This window comes from Misgurnus anguillicaudatus, chromosome 15, assembly GCF_027580225.2.
Source record: "Misgurnus anguillicaudatus chromosome 15, ASM2758022v2, whole genome shotgun sequence".
Taxonomy (NCBI): Eukaryota; Metazoa; Chordata; class Actinopteri; order Cypriniformes; family Cobitidae; genus Misgurnus; species Misgurnus anguillicaudatus.
The window spans coordinates 29,221,571-29,235,613 of record NC_073351.2 but is presented as its reverse complement, the minus strand read 5'-3'; the positions used below and the strand labels follow the sequence as shown (position 1 = coordinate 29,235,613).

The 14,043-nt window shown below is 35.7% G+C and overlaps 1 protein-coding gene across 30 annotated transcripts in view; it reads left to right on the top strand.

Moving 5' to 3' along the window:
* mical3a (microtubule associated monooxygenase, calponin and LIM domain containing 3a) overlaps positions 1–14,043 on the top strand; it is a 100,067-nt gene that overhangs the window by 46,309 nt on the left and 39,715 nt on the right. For 22 of the 30 annotated variants that reach the window (XM_073853717.1, XM_073853721.1, XM_073853729.1 and 19 more), the window contains 11 exons: positions 2,500–2,613; positions 3,309–3,428; positions 3,558–3,656; positions 3,850–3,960; positions 5,161–5,259; positions 5,943–6,050; positions 8,186–8,372; positions 10,166–10,260; positions 10,367–10,460; positions 13,181–13,376; positions 13,534–13,748. In XM_073853717.1, coding sequence (XP_073709818.1) covers positions 2,500–2,613; positions 3,309–3,428; positions 3,558–3,656; positions 3,850–3,960; positions 5,161–5,259; positions 5,943–6,050; positions 8,186–8,372; positions 10,166–10,260; positions 10,367–10,460; positions 13,181–13,376; positions 13,534–13,748 — 1,438 coding nt within the window. Of the gene's footprint in view, positions 1–145; positions 251–2,499; positions 2,614–3,308; positions 3,429–3,557; positions 3,657–3,849; positions 3,961–5,160; positions 5,260–5,942; positions 6,051–8,185; positions 8,373–10,165; positions 10,261–10,366; positions 10,461–13,180; positions 13,377–13,533; positions 13,749–14,043 lie in introns of those variants that run through there. The other 8 variants (XM_073853742.1, XM_073853741.1, XM_073853746.1 and 5 more) reach the window with 6 other exon arrangements.

Below are 14,043 nucleotides of genomic sequence, written 5' to 3'. Positions count from 1 at the left end.
CGCTCATCGATTTGTCGTCATCCTTTTGTGTAGATTAATTTTGTCCCACTTACACTCGCAGTCAAAGTTTATTTTAGTAATGTTTTATGTGTTGCATTTCTTAAATGCAGTTTGTGTGTATGTGCATGTGTGTGTATATGTTCAGAGGCGCACACAGTTACAGGAGCAGATGAGTTTTCGTTATAAGGAAAGACTAAAGCATCAGACTCTGCCCATCAGACAGGAACAGGTATAGATGGCATAATATTGTCACCTATGCTTTCTCCCCACGCAGAAACCTAAAATGTCAAACCCACAATTTATTACCCAATTAACTTGTATTTACCTGTGCTGTTGTGGTAGTTTACTGTTTAACTAGGATTGTGCGGTACAACCTGGAGGCAGATCTTTCTGCACTGTGCTTTGTTTGCGTTTCCAGATTGATTAAGACGAATGATCTGAATGCTTTGCTTATTGTTCTGGTGCTTTGATTTTTGTTATTCTCGGATTGTAGTGGTTTAGATGTAGTTTAGATACCATTCATATGGGAGGTCTGTGTGTGTGTTTAGACTATCTTAAGTGGTACCTTAAATCTCCCCGTTAGAAAGGTTTTGTGTTAGGTTACTGTTGTTTGTCCTCTGTTAACAACATTTCTGTCACTCATCATGTACTACAAAAATCCCATGTGTGAGAATTGCTAAATCGACATAAATCTAGATTTAAATTGAACTCAGATGTGCTGTTTAAACATGTGTTTTCATATGAGGAGCTCAGATGTTAAAGCCTCTAAATGGCATCTCTATCAAAAATTTAACTCTTAAAAATCTGCATATTATCGAAAATTATTTTCATGCTTATCAATAAACCGGCTATGCTGTATACTGTGTATACATGTTTTTTGCAGATTTGTCAGGTTTTTGGCAGGAAGTGATGTCACCGCCTAGAGTACATCTAGTGGTTCAAAAAGCCGACGGGAAATCTGTCTTAAGATATACAGCTAGTTCTTCTCATGCATTTCTTTGCATGAACACAACTGCGAGAAAGACGGTTAAGGTGTTACATGCAACGCCAAACCGGGGTATGAGGAAAAATCTACTTGTGCTGATTGTTTTTTGCTTACGCCGTTTATGGGCTTTCCCCAATAAAAGTAAACCGGTTTACGCATTTACATGACCTCACACGTTATCAGTTTATTAAGCATAATCGACCTAAGACTGTGCATGTAAACGCACACAATGATATTAACCGAATGTTTCGTCATGTATTATACGTTCATCAAATACTTTTGCTTCAAATCCTCCTAATCCTGGCCAGAAATATCTTTTTTTTTTTGCAGAATCTATTAAGAGCCTGACAAAAATGCTTATTTACAACGAAACATGTCGGATACACTTAGGGGATTTTGCATCTGAGCTCTTTATACACGGTAAAAAGTAAAAGTTGGATCAACTTAAATTACTTAAATCGGTAACGCCTAAAATCTGAAGTTTCTCACTTAAGTGAAAATTTAAGATGAACACTTTTTAAAATTTACTTAAAAGTAAAATTTTAGGCGTTACCAATTGAAGTAAGTTTTTAATTTGATCCAACTTTTACTTTTTCAGTGTATCCACAAGTTAAAACAAAAGAAGGTTTGTGATGGCCTTTGAGAAACTTACTCTGCAAATAGTGATTTTCAAGAATTTTTTTTAGTATTTTTGTCTTGTTTTCAGTAAAAATATCAAAAAATTCTTAAATGAAGATGTATTTTCTTGATGAGCAAAACGAACCAAGAAAATAAGTCTAGATTTTAGATCAAAAATATCAAATTTAAGTGATTTTGTGCATAAAACAAGCAAAAAATTTGCCACTGGGATAAGCTAATTTTTCTTGATTTTTTTCTTAAATGTAGTGTTTAAGAGAAATGTTCAAGATTTTTTTGCTTACCCCATTGGCAGGTTTGTTTGCTTGTTTTATGCACAAAATCACTTAAATTTGATATTTTTGGTCTAAAAACTAGTCTTATTTTTTTGGGTCGTTTTGCTCATCAATAAAAAACATCTTAATTAACAATTTTTAGATGTTTTTACTAAAAACAAAACAAAAATACTAAGAAATTGTTTTCTTGAAAATCATTTTTTTGCAGTGTAGTTACTAAATGAAATGCACATTTATAATATTGTATATCCGTTGTAATATTCACAATGCTTCCTAATTGTGCAAACTAAATAATAACTATACAAGGGATGCATTGAATGTTCGCCAACTGAAAAAAATAACAAATGGTTGTTCGGTAAAATTAATTAATTGTTCTGTAAAAAGTTTTTTTTATTTATTTAACACTATTTCTATTTCCAGCAGAGTAGTTTCGGTTACTGAACTTTTAGTGCATCCCTAGACTATACCCTAGTTAGAAATGTGTGCTTGTTGTGTGGATGATATTAGTAGGTAGATTGAGGTGGTGGCTGATGAATGTACGTGAGATGTTTGCTGTGTAGTCTGGTATCTCAAAAGTCTCAATACTGTCTTATCTTTCTGAAGGCAAGCAGCAGTACTGAGGTCTTGAGGAGCTGCCCCAAGAAAACCATTCTCCTCTCTTCCTCCTCATCTTCATCTTCCTCCTCATTTTCTTCATCGTTTCTTCCACACACACAGGTGACACTGAACATCATCCTGTCGCTCGTCTGTACTAACTTAAGCATCCCTCTTAGGATCTCACTAACATAGGCGTTTAATATGTAAAGGTAAAAAGTTCTCCCCAGAGGAAATCTCCATGGAGGAAATAAATAGGATTGCTATACTGATTGCTAAGAACGTGGGTGATCTTATTAGATGATATTTAATTTTTTTCGTAGTTAATAAGGCTTCCTTTATGGCCTCTAATAATCTCGTAGTGTTTGCTTTTAGTGTTGTGACGACTAACACATAATGGTATTTCTGACCCTTTCTGAACACGCATTAGAAAATCCTGCATGTAATATTTTGTGTGTACACACAGATTTTATATTGCAACATCATCATCTGTTGTGTCTGGAGATCTGGTAATGTGTATGAATGATTTTAACTTCAATTACATTCTATCACAGTAAAACAGTTTAGATAACAATGCTGCTTTGTTTTGTATGCGGTTCAGTTTTGATCGATAAGACTTGTTGATTTAAGTCCTCACTGCACTTGGTGATTATGTTTGGAAAGCATCGTAATTGCGAATCTGCATGTTTGTGTGTGGAGAGCTGTGACTCTCCATCTTAATAAAGTGCCTTATTTTACTTACGTTATAATGAATCCAGAAATGGAAGCTCAAAGTTTGTGTCTTGAGTTTCAGCTTACATCAGCCTCTCCGTTTACAGGATGTTAAACAGTTTAGTGTGGATGATTTAGAGCTGATACATATGCCCAGTGCTCAGGAGAGAGCTGAGACTTTAGCTGGTAGATTTAAAGGCGAACCAGAACGGAAGAAGCCGCCACAGGTAGAGCAAATGGTTGAATGGATTTGAGATTTTAATGGCACTAGATGGTTTTGATAGTTTTCTTTTACATTCTTCCTCTTTCCATACAAATTGAAAATGCTGTTTTTTCTTCCTCTGAATCCTTTGGAGGTAATGAAAAAGCCATCACGGTTCTTTATTGAGCAGTGGCTTTTGACCCACGACCTCAGTCCTGAGCAGCGTGTCCTCCCCTGTGACCCTGAGAAGCAGGTAGACCTGCCTGTGCATGATCACTTGTACCTTTAAACTCATGGTGGTTTGAGTGCAGTTTAAAATAACTCAAAGTTCTTTCCTAATGGATTTTATTTGGCAGATGTGCATGTGATTTGGCTCTTGGAAAATGATATTAATAGAATATGATATTATCTTTACATAATGACATGTGAGAATGTCTCTCTCACAGCAAAGGGAGATTTTGCATTCGGACGATCACATGCCTTTACACATCCCCAGTATTCAGGAGAGAGCTGAGAGGTTAGCCTCAAACTTTAAAGAGAAACCAGCCCATCCCAAGGTGAACCATCCACACCCGCTGTCCTTGAACATAGCCCATTTTTTAATAATGAATACAATGGCGTAACACTTAAAGGAACAGTTTTCAAATTTTTACAAAAGAAAAATATTTTGAAAAATGGTTATGCAAATGTCAACTATTCCCTTAAACAAAGGTTTAATTTAGGGCATTTTCTTAAAAAAAAAATCCAGATAATTTACTCACCACCATGTCATCCAAAATGTTGATGTCTTTCTTTGTTCAGTCGAGAAGAAATTGTTTTTTGAGGAAAACATTCCAGGATTCTTCTCATTTTAATGGACTTTAATGGACCCCAACACTTTTAATGCAGTTTAAAATTGCAGTTTTAAAGGACTCTAAATGATCCCAAACGAGGCATAAGGGTCTTATCTAGAGAAATAATCGTCATTTTTGGCAAGAAAAATAAAAAACATGCACTTTAAACCACAACTTGTTGTCTTCCTCCGATCGTGTGACGCGCCAGCGCAACCTCACGTAAAACTTCAAGAGGTCACAGATGACATATGCGAAACTACGCCCCAGTGTTTACAAGTGTGGAGAAGAGGACCGTTCCGACGTTGTTGTATGTGGAATGATACTAATTAATGTCTTTGTGTCAGTTTATTTGTTTAAAATAGTCCGCAAATGTCCGTTTCATATATGTAACTCGTGACCTTTCGACGTCATTATGCAAATACGTGAGGTCGTGCTTGCACGTCACAGGATCAGAAGTTGTGGTTTAAAAGTGCATATTTTTTATTTTTCTTGCCAAAAATGACAATCGTTTCGCTAGATAAGACCCTTTTGCCTCGTTTGGGATCGTTTGGGGTCCTTTGGGACTGCAGTTTTGAACTGCATTGAAGCTGTTAAGTGTTGGGGTCCATTAAAATTAGAGAAATCCTGGAATGTTTCCCTTAAAAACATAATTTCTTCTCGACTGAACAAAGAAAGACATGAACATTTTGGATGACATGGTGGTGAGTAAATTATCTGGAATTTTTATAAAAATTGACTAATCCTTCAAGCAAACATTTGACATAATAGCTGTACACAGCTACAACTAAGATGTGCATTATTTTAACATTCACTATTCAAACACCACCGATTACTTACCACCTTTCTCTCCTCATCAACTTTCTGATGTTTTCCACATCGCTGCTTCTCTCATTCTCATCCTGTGTTTCTATACTTTTTTTAAAGTCAAAGAAAAAGACATCACATTTTTTTATGCAGCAGTGGTACAGGTCACGTGACGTGAGGTCTTCTATCCCCCGGCACTCCCCGGGATCTTTCCGGCAGGTAGCAGCAATGTGCCTGTATGTGTTTTTCTAACACAAACTCTCATGGCGGAGGCAGCTGGTGTGCCGTGTTGTCAAGTTCATGCCATTTTCATGAATAACCAGAGTGTGCACTTGTAACACTTTACGGTAGACTGTGCTGATATGGTTTTTCCTATTTAAATATGCAGTGTGTTTTAATATGCATTTGTTCATACTCTGCCTGGATATGACCTATTTTCGTGTTGTGCATGAAGGATATTTCTGGATAGCCTAATCTGGGTATTAGATATTTATAATATAAAAATAATATCTATATCATTTAATGCATTGCTGTTTTGTAATAATGTACTTGAACAATCAACTTTTCGATTTTGCGTTCACTGTTTGTGTGTTCACGACTTGCAGTGCGTGTTTACTACTCACTGAATGGGTTAAATGCAGATATACCATGCATTGGTCATTACGTCACTTCACTATACACTTCTCATCTAGACCATCTGATCAACCAAGGATGCTAGAATATTTAAGTCTAACTTTTATTATTTTTGTTCTCCTTTTCATTTTCATTTTGTTCTGACACATCCTGCATTATGGTTGCATTAACTTTAACACCTTTGATTTTCTATGATCATCAGTAGCTTTATTTCTTCTGTCGCTCATTTCTCCTTTCATTTATATTTTTGTCCTGTTCGCCACATGTAGAAGTATATAAAGATGTACACAGGGGGTGTGAGCTCACTGGCTGAGCAAATAGCCAATCAGCTTCAGCCTCAAGACAACCGCAGACCCCTTCTTGAGAAAAGGGATTTGGTAAGAATTATGGGTGTTGGAGTGTTGGCACATTGCACAGTGTAAACCCACAAAAATGGACCTTTAGACAGTAATTGCTTTAGCATACAGACATATGGATGATTTTATAAGTACATTTGGTGTCTAAAGTCATTTTTCTGCCTTTTTAATGTTTTTTTAACGTATTTTAATAATTGATGTTAAAATTGATGTTACAATATAATATTTATTGTAAAAAGTGTCTGAAAATCATGATTTTACCATAGTGATGTCACACTGTTACTCTGTCTTGGAGAGAGTTTGACAGTAACACAATTGATACTGAACAATTCGGACAGGCAATTACAATTTTCTGCTTTTTACGGTCAAATTAATATTATATTGTTATCACCTCTTACATCTTGTCATCGATTACAATGAGTACCAAAGGTGACCAGTTACTACAAAACCAGTTATAAGTAGCATGAGTATTTGTAGCAAAAGTCAAAAATACATGCAGCAGTTCTTTTGCATTCTTTGCTTTGCCAAAAATACATTGTATGGGTCAAAATGATAGATTTTTTTATGCCAAAAATCATTGGATATTATGTAAAGATCATGTTCGATTGAAGATATTTTGTAAATTTCCTATTGTAAATATATCAAACTTTATTTTTGTGAGTAGATTTGGTTGCTAATGACTTCATATGGACAGCTTTAAAGGCAATTTTCTCAATATTTTTGCACCCTTAAATTTAAGATTTTTAAATTGTTGTATCTATGTTGGCTAAATATTGTCCTATCCTATCAAACCATGCAATCGATATCAATGGAAAGCTTATTTTTTCGGCATTCAAATTATGTATAAATCTCAATTTAAAAACATTAACCCATATAACCATTTGAAAAAAGCTGGTAAAATTTTTATTATACATTTTAATTATAAATTCACCCATGTGTTTAATAATTTAACTCTTTCCCCGCCATTTTTTTTTTAAGTTGCCTGTCAGCGGCAGCATTTTTTTATGATTTTCACAAAACTTTAATGCCTTCCAGATAATTTTCTTCTTTAAATATATAAACATACTATATATTAAATAAAAGAACAAACCCTCTGTTTAAAAAACAATAAATAAAAGCGTTTCATCCAATCTTCATTTGTTCTCTTTTATCACCTTTCAAATATGGGTAGGTTTCTTAACTCTTTGGCCGCCAGCGTTTTTTAAAAAAGTTGCCAGCCAGCGGCAGCGTTTTTCATGATTTTCACAAAAGTTTAATGCCTTCCAGAAAATGTTCTTCTTTAAATATATACAATATTTCAAATGAAAGAACAGACCCTCTTTCAAAAAAAAAAAAGTTTCATCCTACCTTGCGTAGTTCTTTTGTAATCAGCTTTTGAATATGAGTAGGTTTCTGCAAAAACACCACATTTTGAGCAAAAGCAGAGATAATTTCATTTTTGTGACAGACTTTTCATAGAGATCCAATTTAGAGCGATGTTTTAAAGAGACATGGACATGCAGCCGCTTGCCATAGGGCAATACTTCCGGGTTTAAAAAGTTGCGGAAGGCCGCACCTGGTGGATAATAGCGGTATTGCGGAAAGCCGGAAATCCTCGTCAATGGCAGGGAAGCATTTTCTCTTGATTGACGAGATATCTTGTCAATGGCGGCGAAAGAGTTAAAAGCACCAAATTTTGAGCAAAAGGCTGAGATAATTGCATTTTGTAAATTATTTTTGTTAGAGATCAGATTGAGAGCGATGATCAAAACACACACAAAGTATTTACTGTTTTTGGACCAGTGAATGCTTTAGTGTTTTATAAGTTTGGTAAGAGTGCCACGGCCACCTAGTGGATAATAGCGGAAATATGGATTGCTGTAAAAACTCATCATTGGCAGGGAAGCGTTTTCTCTCTAAAAACTGTCAGTGGCGGAAAAAGAGTTCAACAGTGTCAACATGGGCAGTCTTTTATTCATCATCACCTATTTGCAAGATTTCATGAGTTGGAGATTGGGAGTTTTGAATGTTTGACTCCTATCAGTTTCAGGTTGATGCTTTATCGTTATGGATTATGCAGTGTTTTGATACATGGCTGTCTTTCTTGGTATTTGTCTGTGTCTCTAGTCTTTTCACTTAAAAAGACCTGAACTAACATCCTCCTTTTCTCTCTGCAGGGTTCTTTGCGGAAGGAGTTTCCTCAGAACATTGGCGGCAGTGATGTGTGTTTCTTCTGTCGGCGGCGCGTCTATGTCATGGAGCGTCTCAGCGCCGAGGGAAAGTTTTTCCATCGCAGCTGCTTCAAGTGTGACTACTGTGGCACCACCCTCCGTTTGTCCTCGTATGCCTTCGATGTTGAGGATGGTACGAAATCTAACCAATCAAAGGAAGAACTTATTCTCAGTATTAATATAGTATTAATAAAACTTAATAAAATAAATGTGGACTAGGTTAAGGACATTTTATATTAGACTTTAATATCCTGTAGTCATTGTTGATGGATGTAAGGGTGTTTTCTGATTACTTTGTTCTGAAACAATATTGCAATTCAACATTCACAATGCAATATTTCCAAACAAAGCAGACTTTGTTAATACAATTTATGTGCGAGTAAACTCTCCTTTAATTGGTTGGAGTGTATCTGTTTATTCTGTTTATCTGTTTATATTCCACTCTAAGTTGTCTGTCAGCAGCTTTGCGGGATTATTGTGTGGCTTTTTTTGAAAACTGCAGTTATATTACTTTATTATTGTGAGCAGGAATCAAAACTTAGGCGGGACCACATTCTACAATGTACCTATTGCGGATAAGAGCAATAAGAAGACATTTTGTAAGGAATAGATGCACTTTGGTTTTGAATGGCGTTGCATGCTCACCAAAATCCGTCACCAAAGAGCTATCAGCAGGGTTCCCACTGGTCCTTGAAATCCTTGAAAGTTTGTGAATCTGGGGGAAATCATTCATGGCCCTGGGAAGTTTTTGAAAATATACATACATAGGTACAGATCATTGAAAGTGGTTGAATCTATTTTATGCAAGACATTTTCTAGGAAAAAAATCCATATTATTCTCTGTGTAGTGTAGGACAATATCATCAAAATTCTAGACTTTAAGCACACGTGCTAAACTGTTCGCTTTAAATGCTTATATCTTCTGTATGCGAATGTTGATTCAGACCAAAATGCTTTTTTGCATAGTAGTGTTTGACACATGAAAACGTCTCCGCTTACGTATGTAACTGTTGTTCCCTGAGAAGGGAACGAGATGCTGCGTCTCCCTGCCATACCTCCTGCGTCCCTGTAACGCCGTCTTTGGCAATATTTCAGATAGCGATATACTTCCTGGCTCCCGCGTCACCCTGTCTTTGTCGTTAAGCCTCATCATTGGCTGAATTTGATATACACATTCAGACGCACTTACCACTGGAAGCATCCCCAAAGTGTCAACGCAGTGACGCAGCGCGAGTTCCCTCGAAAGGGAACTGTAATAATGTATCTTAAAAGATAACACAATGTAACCTTGGTCTCACTTGAAACGTGTCCCCACATTAAGTCCTTGAATTTGAGGGTATTGGACTTGGAAAGTCCTTGAAAGGTCCTTGAATTTAAAGTTAACTAAGGTGTGGGAACCCTGTATCAGGTATGTTCATGGTTAAAAAAAGCAAAAAGGGAGTTTGTTGGTCGGTTGGGTCAGATTACTTTCACACGTATACCAAACCAATCCAGAGTTCGTTTGCAATTGGGCCGAGACCACCTTGTTCAGGCAGTCTCGGAGCGGTTGTTTTGGTACGGATTCGAGGGCGATTGCCGTGTTCCCATATGCCTAAACGAACCGAACCAAGGGAGAAAGCGCACCCGGTTCCGAAACAAAGGCTGAGGTCTGAAAACACCCTAAGATTAGAGCACGTTTTCCAGTTTTATATAATTGCTTGCTCATGGTTTGTCAGCATGAGTTGGTCTTTGTGACCAAAACACTGGGATATTGTTGTTTCAGACAGAAAGACTGTTTTGTAAGCTCCCACTTGATGTAGTAACAAATATGCACATTAGTAGAAAATCAACCACGTTAAACACATTGCTGCATTTTGGACTTAATGGATCGCTTTGTTTTGGGTTTCATGTGATTTATCATACTGTGATTTTGTATTTACTCCGTAGGGAAGTTTTATTGCAAACCCCATTATTGCTACCGACTGTCTGGTCAGGCACAGAGGAAACGGCCCGCACCTGCTTCAGCTCCTTTGAATCCTAAGGTACTCACTTCATCCGTCATTGTTTGAGAAAAATCTATATTTGCATTTTTTCGATTTTTGTATGTGAAAAATAGTAATTGATCCCGATGTGTTTTTCTGTTTATAGGAGCCCCAGATTTTGGCTGTTACCCCCAACACAGTCGTGGACACCCCAGGTCAAACCATAAGTTCTCAGACCCCTGTGGAGCGCCAGCCCTCAGGTACCCGCCTTTCCTCTTTAGGCCCTGTCCTGTGCCTCTCTCGAGGAGTAGGGGCCTCCCTGCGCTCCTTGCGGCAAGCAATGTCTTGGACCCGCCACCAGGTGGCGCAAAATCCATTCGATTCCCCTTTTCTCCTCACCTACTGCATTTATCTTCTCTCCTGCTTTACTCTGAACATCCTGCTCAGTATTATCTAGCATGACTTCTTCCAGCCTATGAGCCGACTGGGCACCCGTGCTTGTTGTGTGTACCCTGATGATGTCACAATGATTAACCCTTGGATGTATAGTATGCATATTATTTTAAGTGGTACAGCCCTTATCCAGTTTCTTTGGATATTATGTTAAACCATCAAGGCAAAAGTTGTATGTTACTAAGTTGTATATATTTAGTAACTTATGCTTAAGTATTAACTCTTTTTTGCCTGTGTGTGTTATGTGAATATTATATTGTTTTTGTTTCTCTTTTAGTTGAAATCCCTTCTATCTTTTCATTCTGTAGATCGATTGTGATGGTGCCTTTAATTTTGTGATTGTAATATCTCTGCACCTTTGTGATGTAGTGCCTGTATCAGTGCTTGTGATTGGTCAACTTTGTGAGCTTTACCTTTCCCCTCTCCTATCAGAGCAGAACTAGTGCCTGCATCAGTGCTTGTGATTGGTCTACATTTCCATTTGTCCTTGCATCCCACTGTTATCCCACTGTTTGTTTACACACTCCTATTTCACCTCTGCATACTAACACTACATCCATCATGTGTGTATCATCATGGGAATAATATGCAGTAGATGGCTATTGTGAGCTCATGCTAAACAGGATATAATATTTATTGTTGTTTGACTATATATTGAATTATATAAAATTGCAGATAGATAAACAGATATGATATAGCTGGTATTTTAGGTATTTGAAGTTTTAGCTTGATTTTAGAAATCTTTTTAAAATCTTAACAGATGATATGTCTGGGTTGCATTTAATTTGAAAACCAAAAGACTAAAGTAGTATAAAAATTTTTTTGTTAATTTTCTTGCATTTTAAAATTATTTTTATTCACGTTACAATTATGCAAAAAATGTCCTTAACGTAATTTTAATGAAAATTTGTTATTGTCTTTTTTTATTTTGGGATAAAATATAACTCGGGCGTTTGGTAGTTTTCATGAGATTCAACCTAGAGTAGAATGCATCTGAGTAAAAGCGCTTATTTATTAACTCTTTAGCTCTTATTTATTAAACTCAGGGCGATCAATCGCGATTAATTACATAAAAAAGTAAAAAAAATCAAATGCGTCCTTGAGCATGGGAAAGGCGCTATAGAAATTAAACGTATTATTATTATTATTATTATTATTATTAATTGCGTACAAAATAAAACTTTGTGTTTGCATAATATATTTGTTTATGTATTGTGTGTAATTATTATGTATATATAAATACACACATACATGTATAAATGTAAGAAAAATATTGTTTATGTATATATTTTTGAATTTATATATAATATAAAATATATCCAAAATCTAAATAAATATATACATGTGTGTGTGTGTGTGTGTGTGTGTATATATATATATATATCTGTATATAAAAAAAAAAAAAAAAATATATATATATATATATATATATATATATATATATATATATATATATATATATATATATAAATAATTATAATTGTATAATTTATATATATATATATATATATATATATATATATATATATATATAAATAATTATAATTGTATAATTTATATAAATAAATGTTTCTTACTGCATGCATGTATTTGTATTTATATATACAAAATAATTACACACAGTGCACACACATATTATGCAAAAACTAACTTTTATTTTGTATGCGATTCATTGCGATTAATCTTTTGACAACCCTAATTAAAATGTTGTACTCTATAGAAGTTCAGAATATTAGCCTTATATAATAGATATGCATCAAATTGTCTTAACAGTACTTTATTACGGTGTCTGTCACTTTATAAACACAATGGGGGGAACTCACAGATATGAATGACTTCACAATACACCACTCATATTTCAGTTACGGGTGACACAGTTTTTGTAAATTTTTGCATTTTGGGTTGCATGCTTCACTTTCCTCTTCATTTCCCTTTTACACAATCATAATTTTTTATGTTTTATTACATGCACAAATTGTTCTCACTGGCATCATTTTGGGATTTTCTTAATGGGATAGTTAAATTAGTCATGCATTGCACACATCCACGTGTTCATTAATATTAAAGTTTATTAATATTAAACATTTAATCAGTCTCATAGGATGGGCAAAAGGCAAAGTAGTCATAACTTGTATTTATTAAACAAGAATGTATTTGATCAATAACATAATATTTAAATCTATTTAAGTCTAGTATATATGCAGGCTAAATATTGTTTGTGTAAATAAAGTTAAGAGCCGTTATTTTGACTGTGTTTGTCTTGTTTGTCTACTACTTAAAAACGGAAAATGAACATTCATATTCAATACATATCTCCTAAAGTTTAAAGCAATAAAAGAAGCTGGGATGGGTGGTATGGCATACAGTATAACTATACTTTACACAAAATAAAAATCTTTATTGACACCTGCTGTATTGAACAAATTCAAGGTTAGTTGGAGTAAATTGCTGTATGCATTGTGATTTTAACTGCAGCCGTGTGTTACTTTACTTTAATGCTATTTGGTCTTTTCTCCTGCCTTTGCAGTGTCAGAGGTGAACGGGGTTAAGGACCCCATTGTGGCCAAGCGGCTTAAAGGGACTCCAGAGAGAATCGAGCTGGAGAACTATCGCCTGTCCATGATGAGAGAAGAAGAGCTGGAGGAGGTGCCAGAGGAGACGCAGGCGGAGCATAACCTCAGCAGTGTGCTGGACAAAGCCACAGATGTGGATGAAGGATCCAGGTATCTAAAACACATGAATGCTTACCATACTCTTATATATTTTATTTTTAATCCTTTCTCCTCCAATCATTAGTGGAACACTGTCATAAATTCCAGAATTATAGATCAAATCTAATGCGAATTGTGTTACATGTAAACTAACTATCTATCCCTGTAGTAGCTCAGAGTCTGATATGGAAGAAGAGGATGAAGAACCTGAAGCAGCCGGGCCGTCGGATCTGGGTGGAGTGCCCTGGAAGGAGGCCGTGGAGCTTCACGCCAAACTAAAAGGAGAAAGTGATCCTGGTGCTGCTGAAGATGATGATGACGGAGAGATGGAGGATGAAGAGGATGAGGAGGAAGATGATGAGGAGGAAGAGGAATCAAGTGAAGGTAAACTTGGATTGTGTCGGAATAAGCCAATACAGAATTATTAAATGCCAATGAAAATATGATCAAGGATCAGCAATGATGTTTGCTCAAAATGACCTCTTTAATGGGTGGTTACAAGTGGCCTATATGTTCTTTTTCACTGTAGCAGATAAGTTTGAAGGGCTGGAAAGATTGTAATGTGTTTGCTTGCTCATTTCATATCATCTTTTTGTACTTGACGTCTCGACCGGATTATTGGATATTATACGTCCGCCATTGTTGTCTGTCGTCTCATATTCTGGGAGAAGTTCAGAAA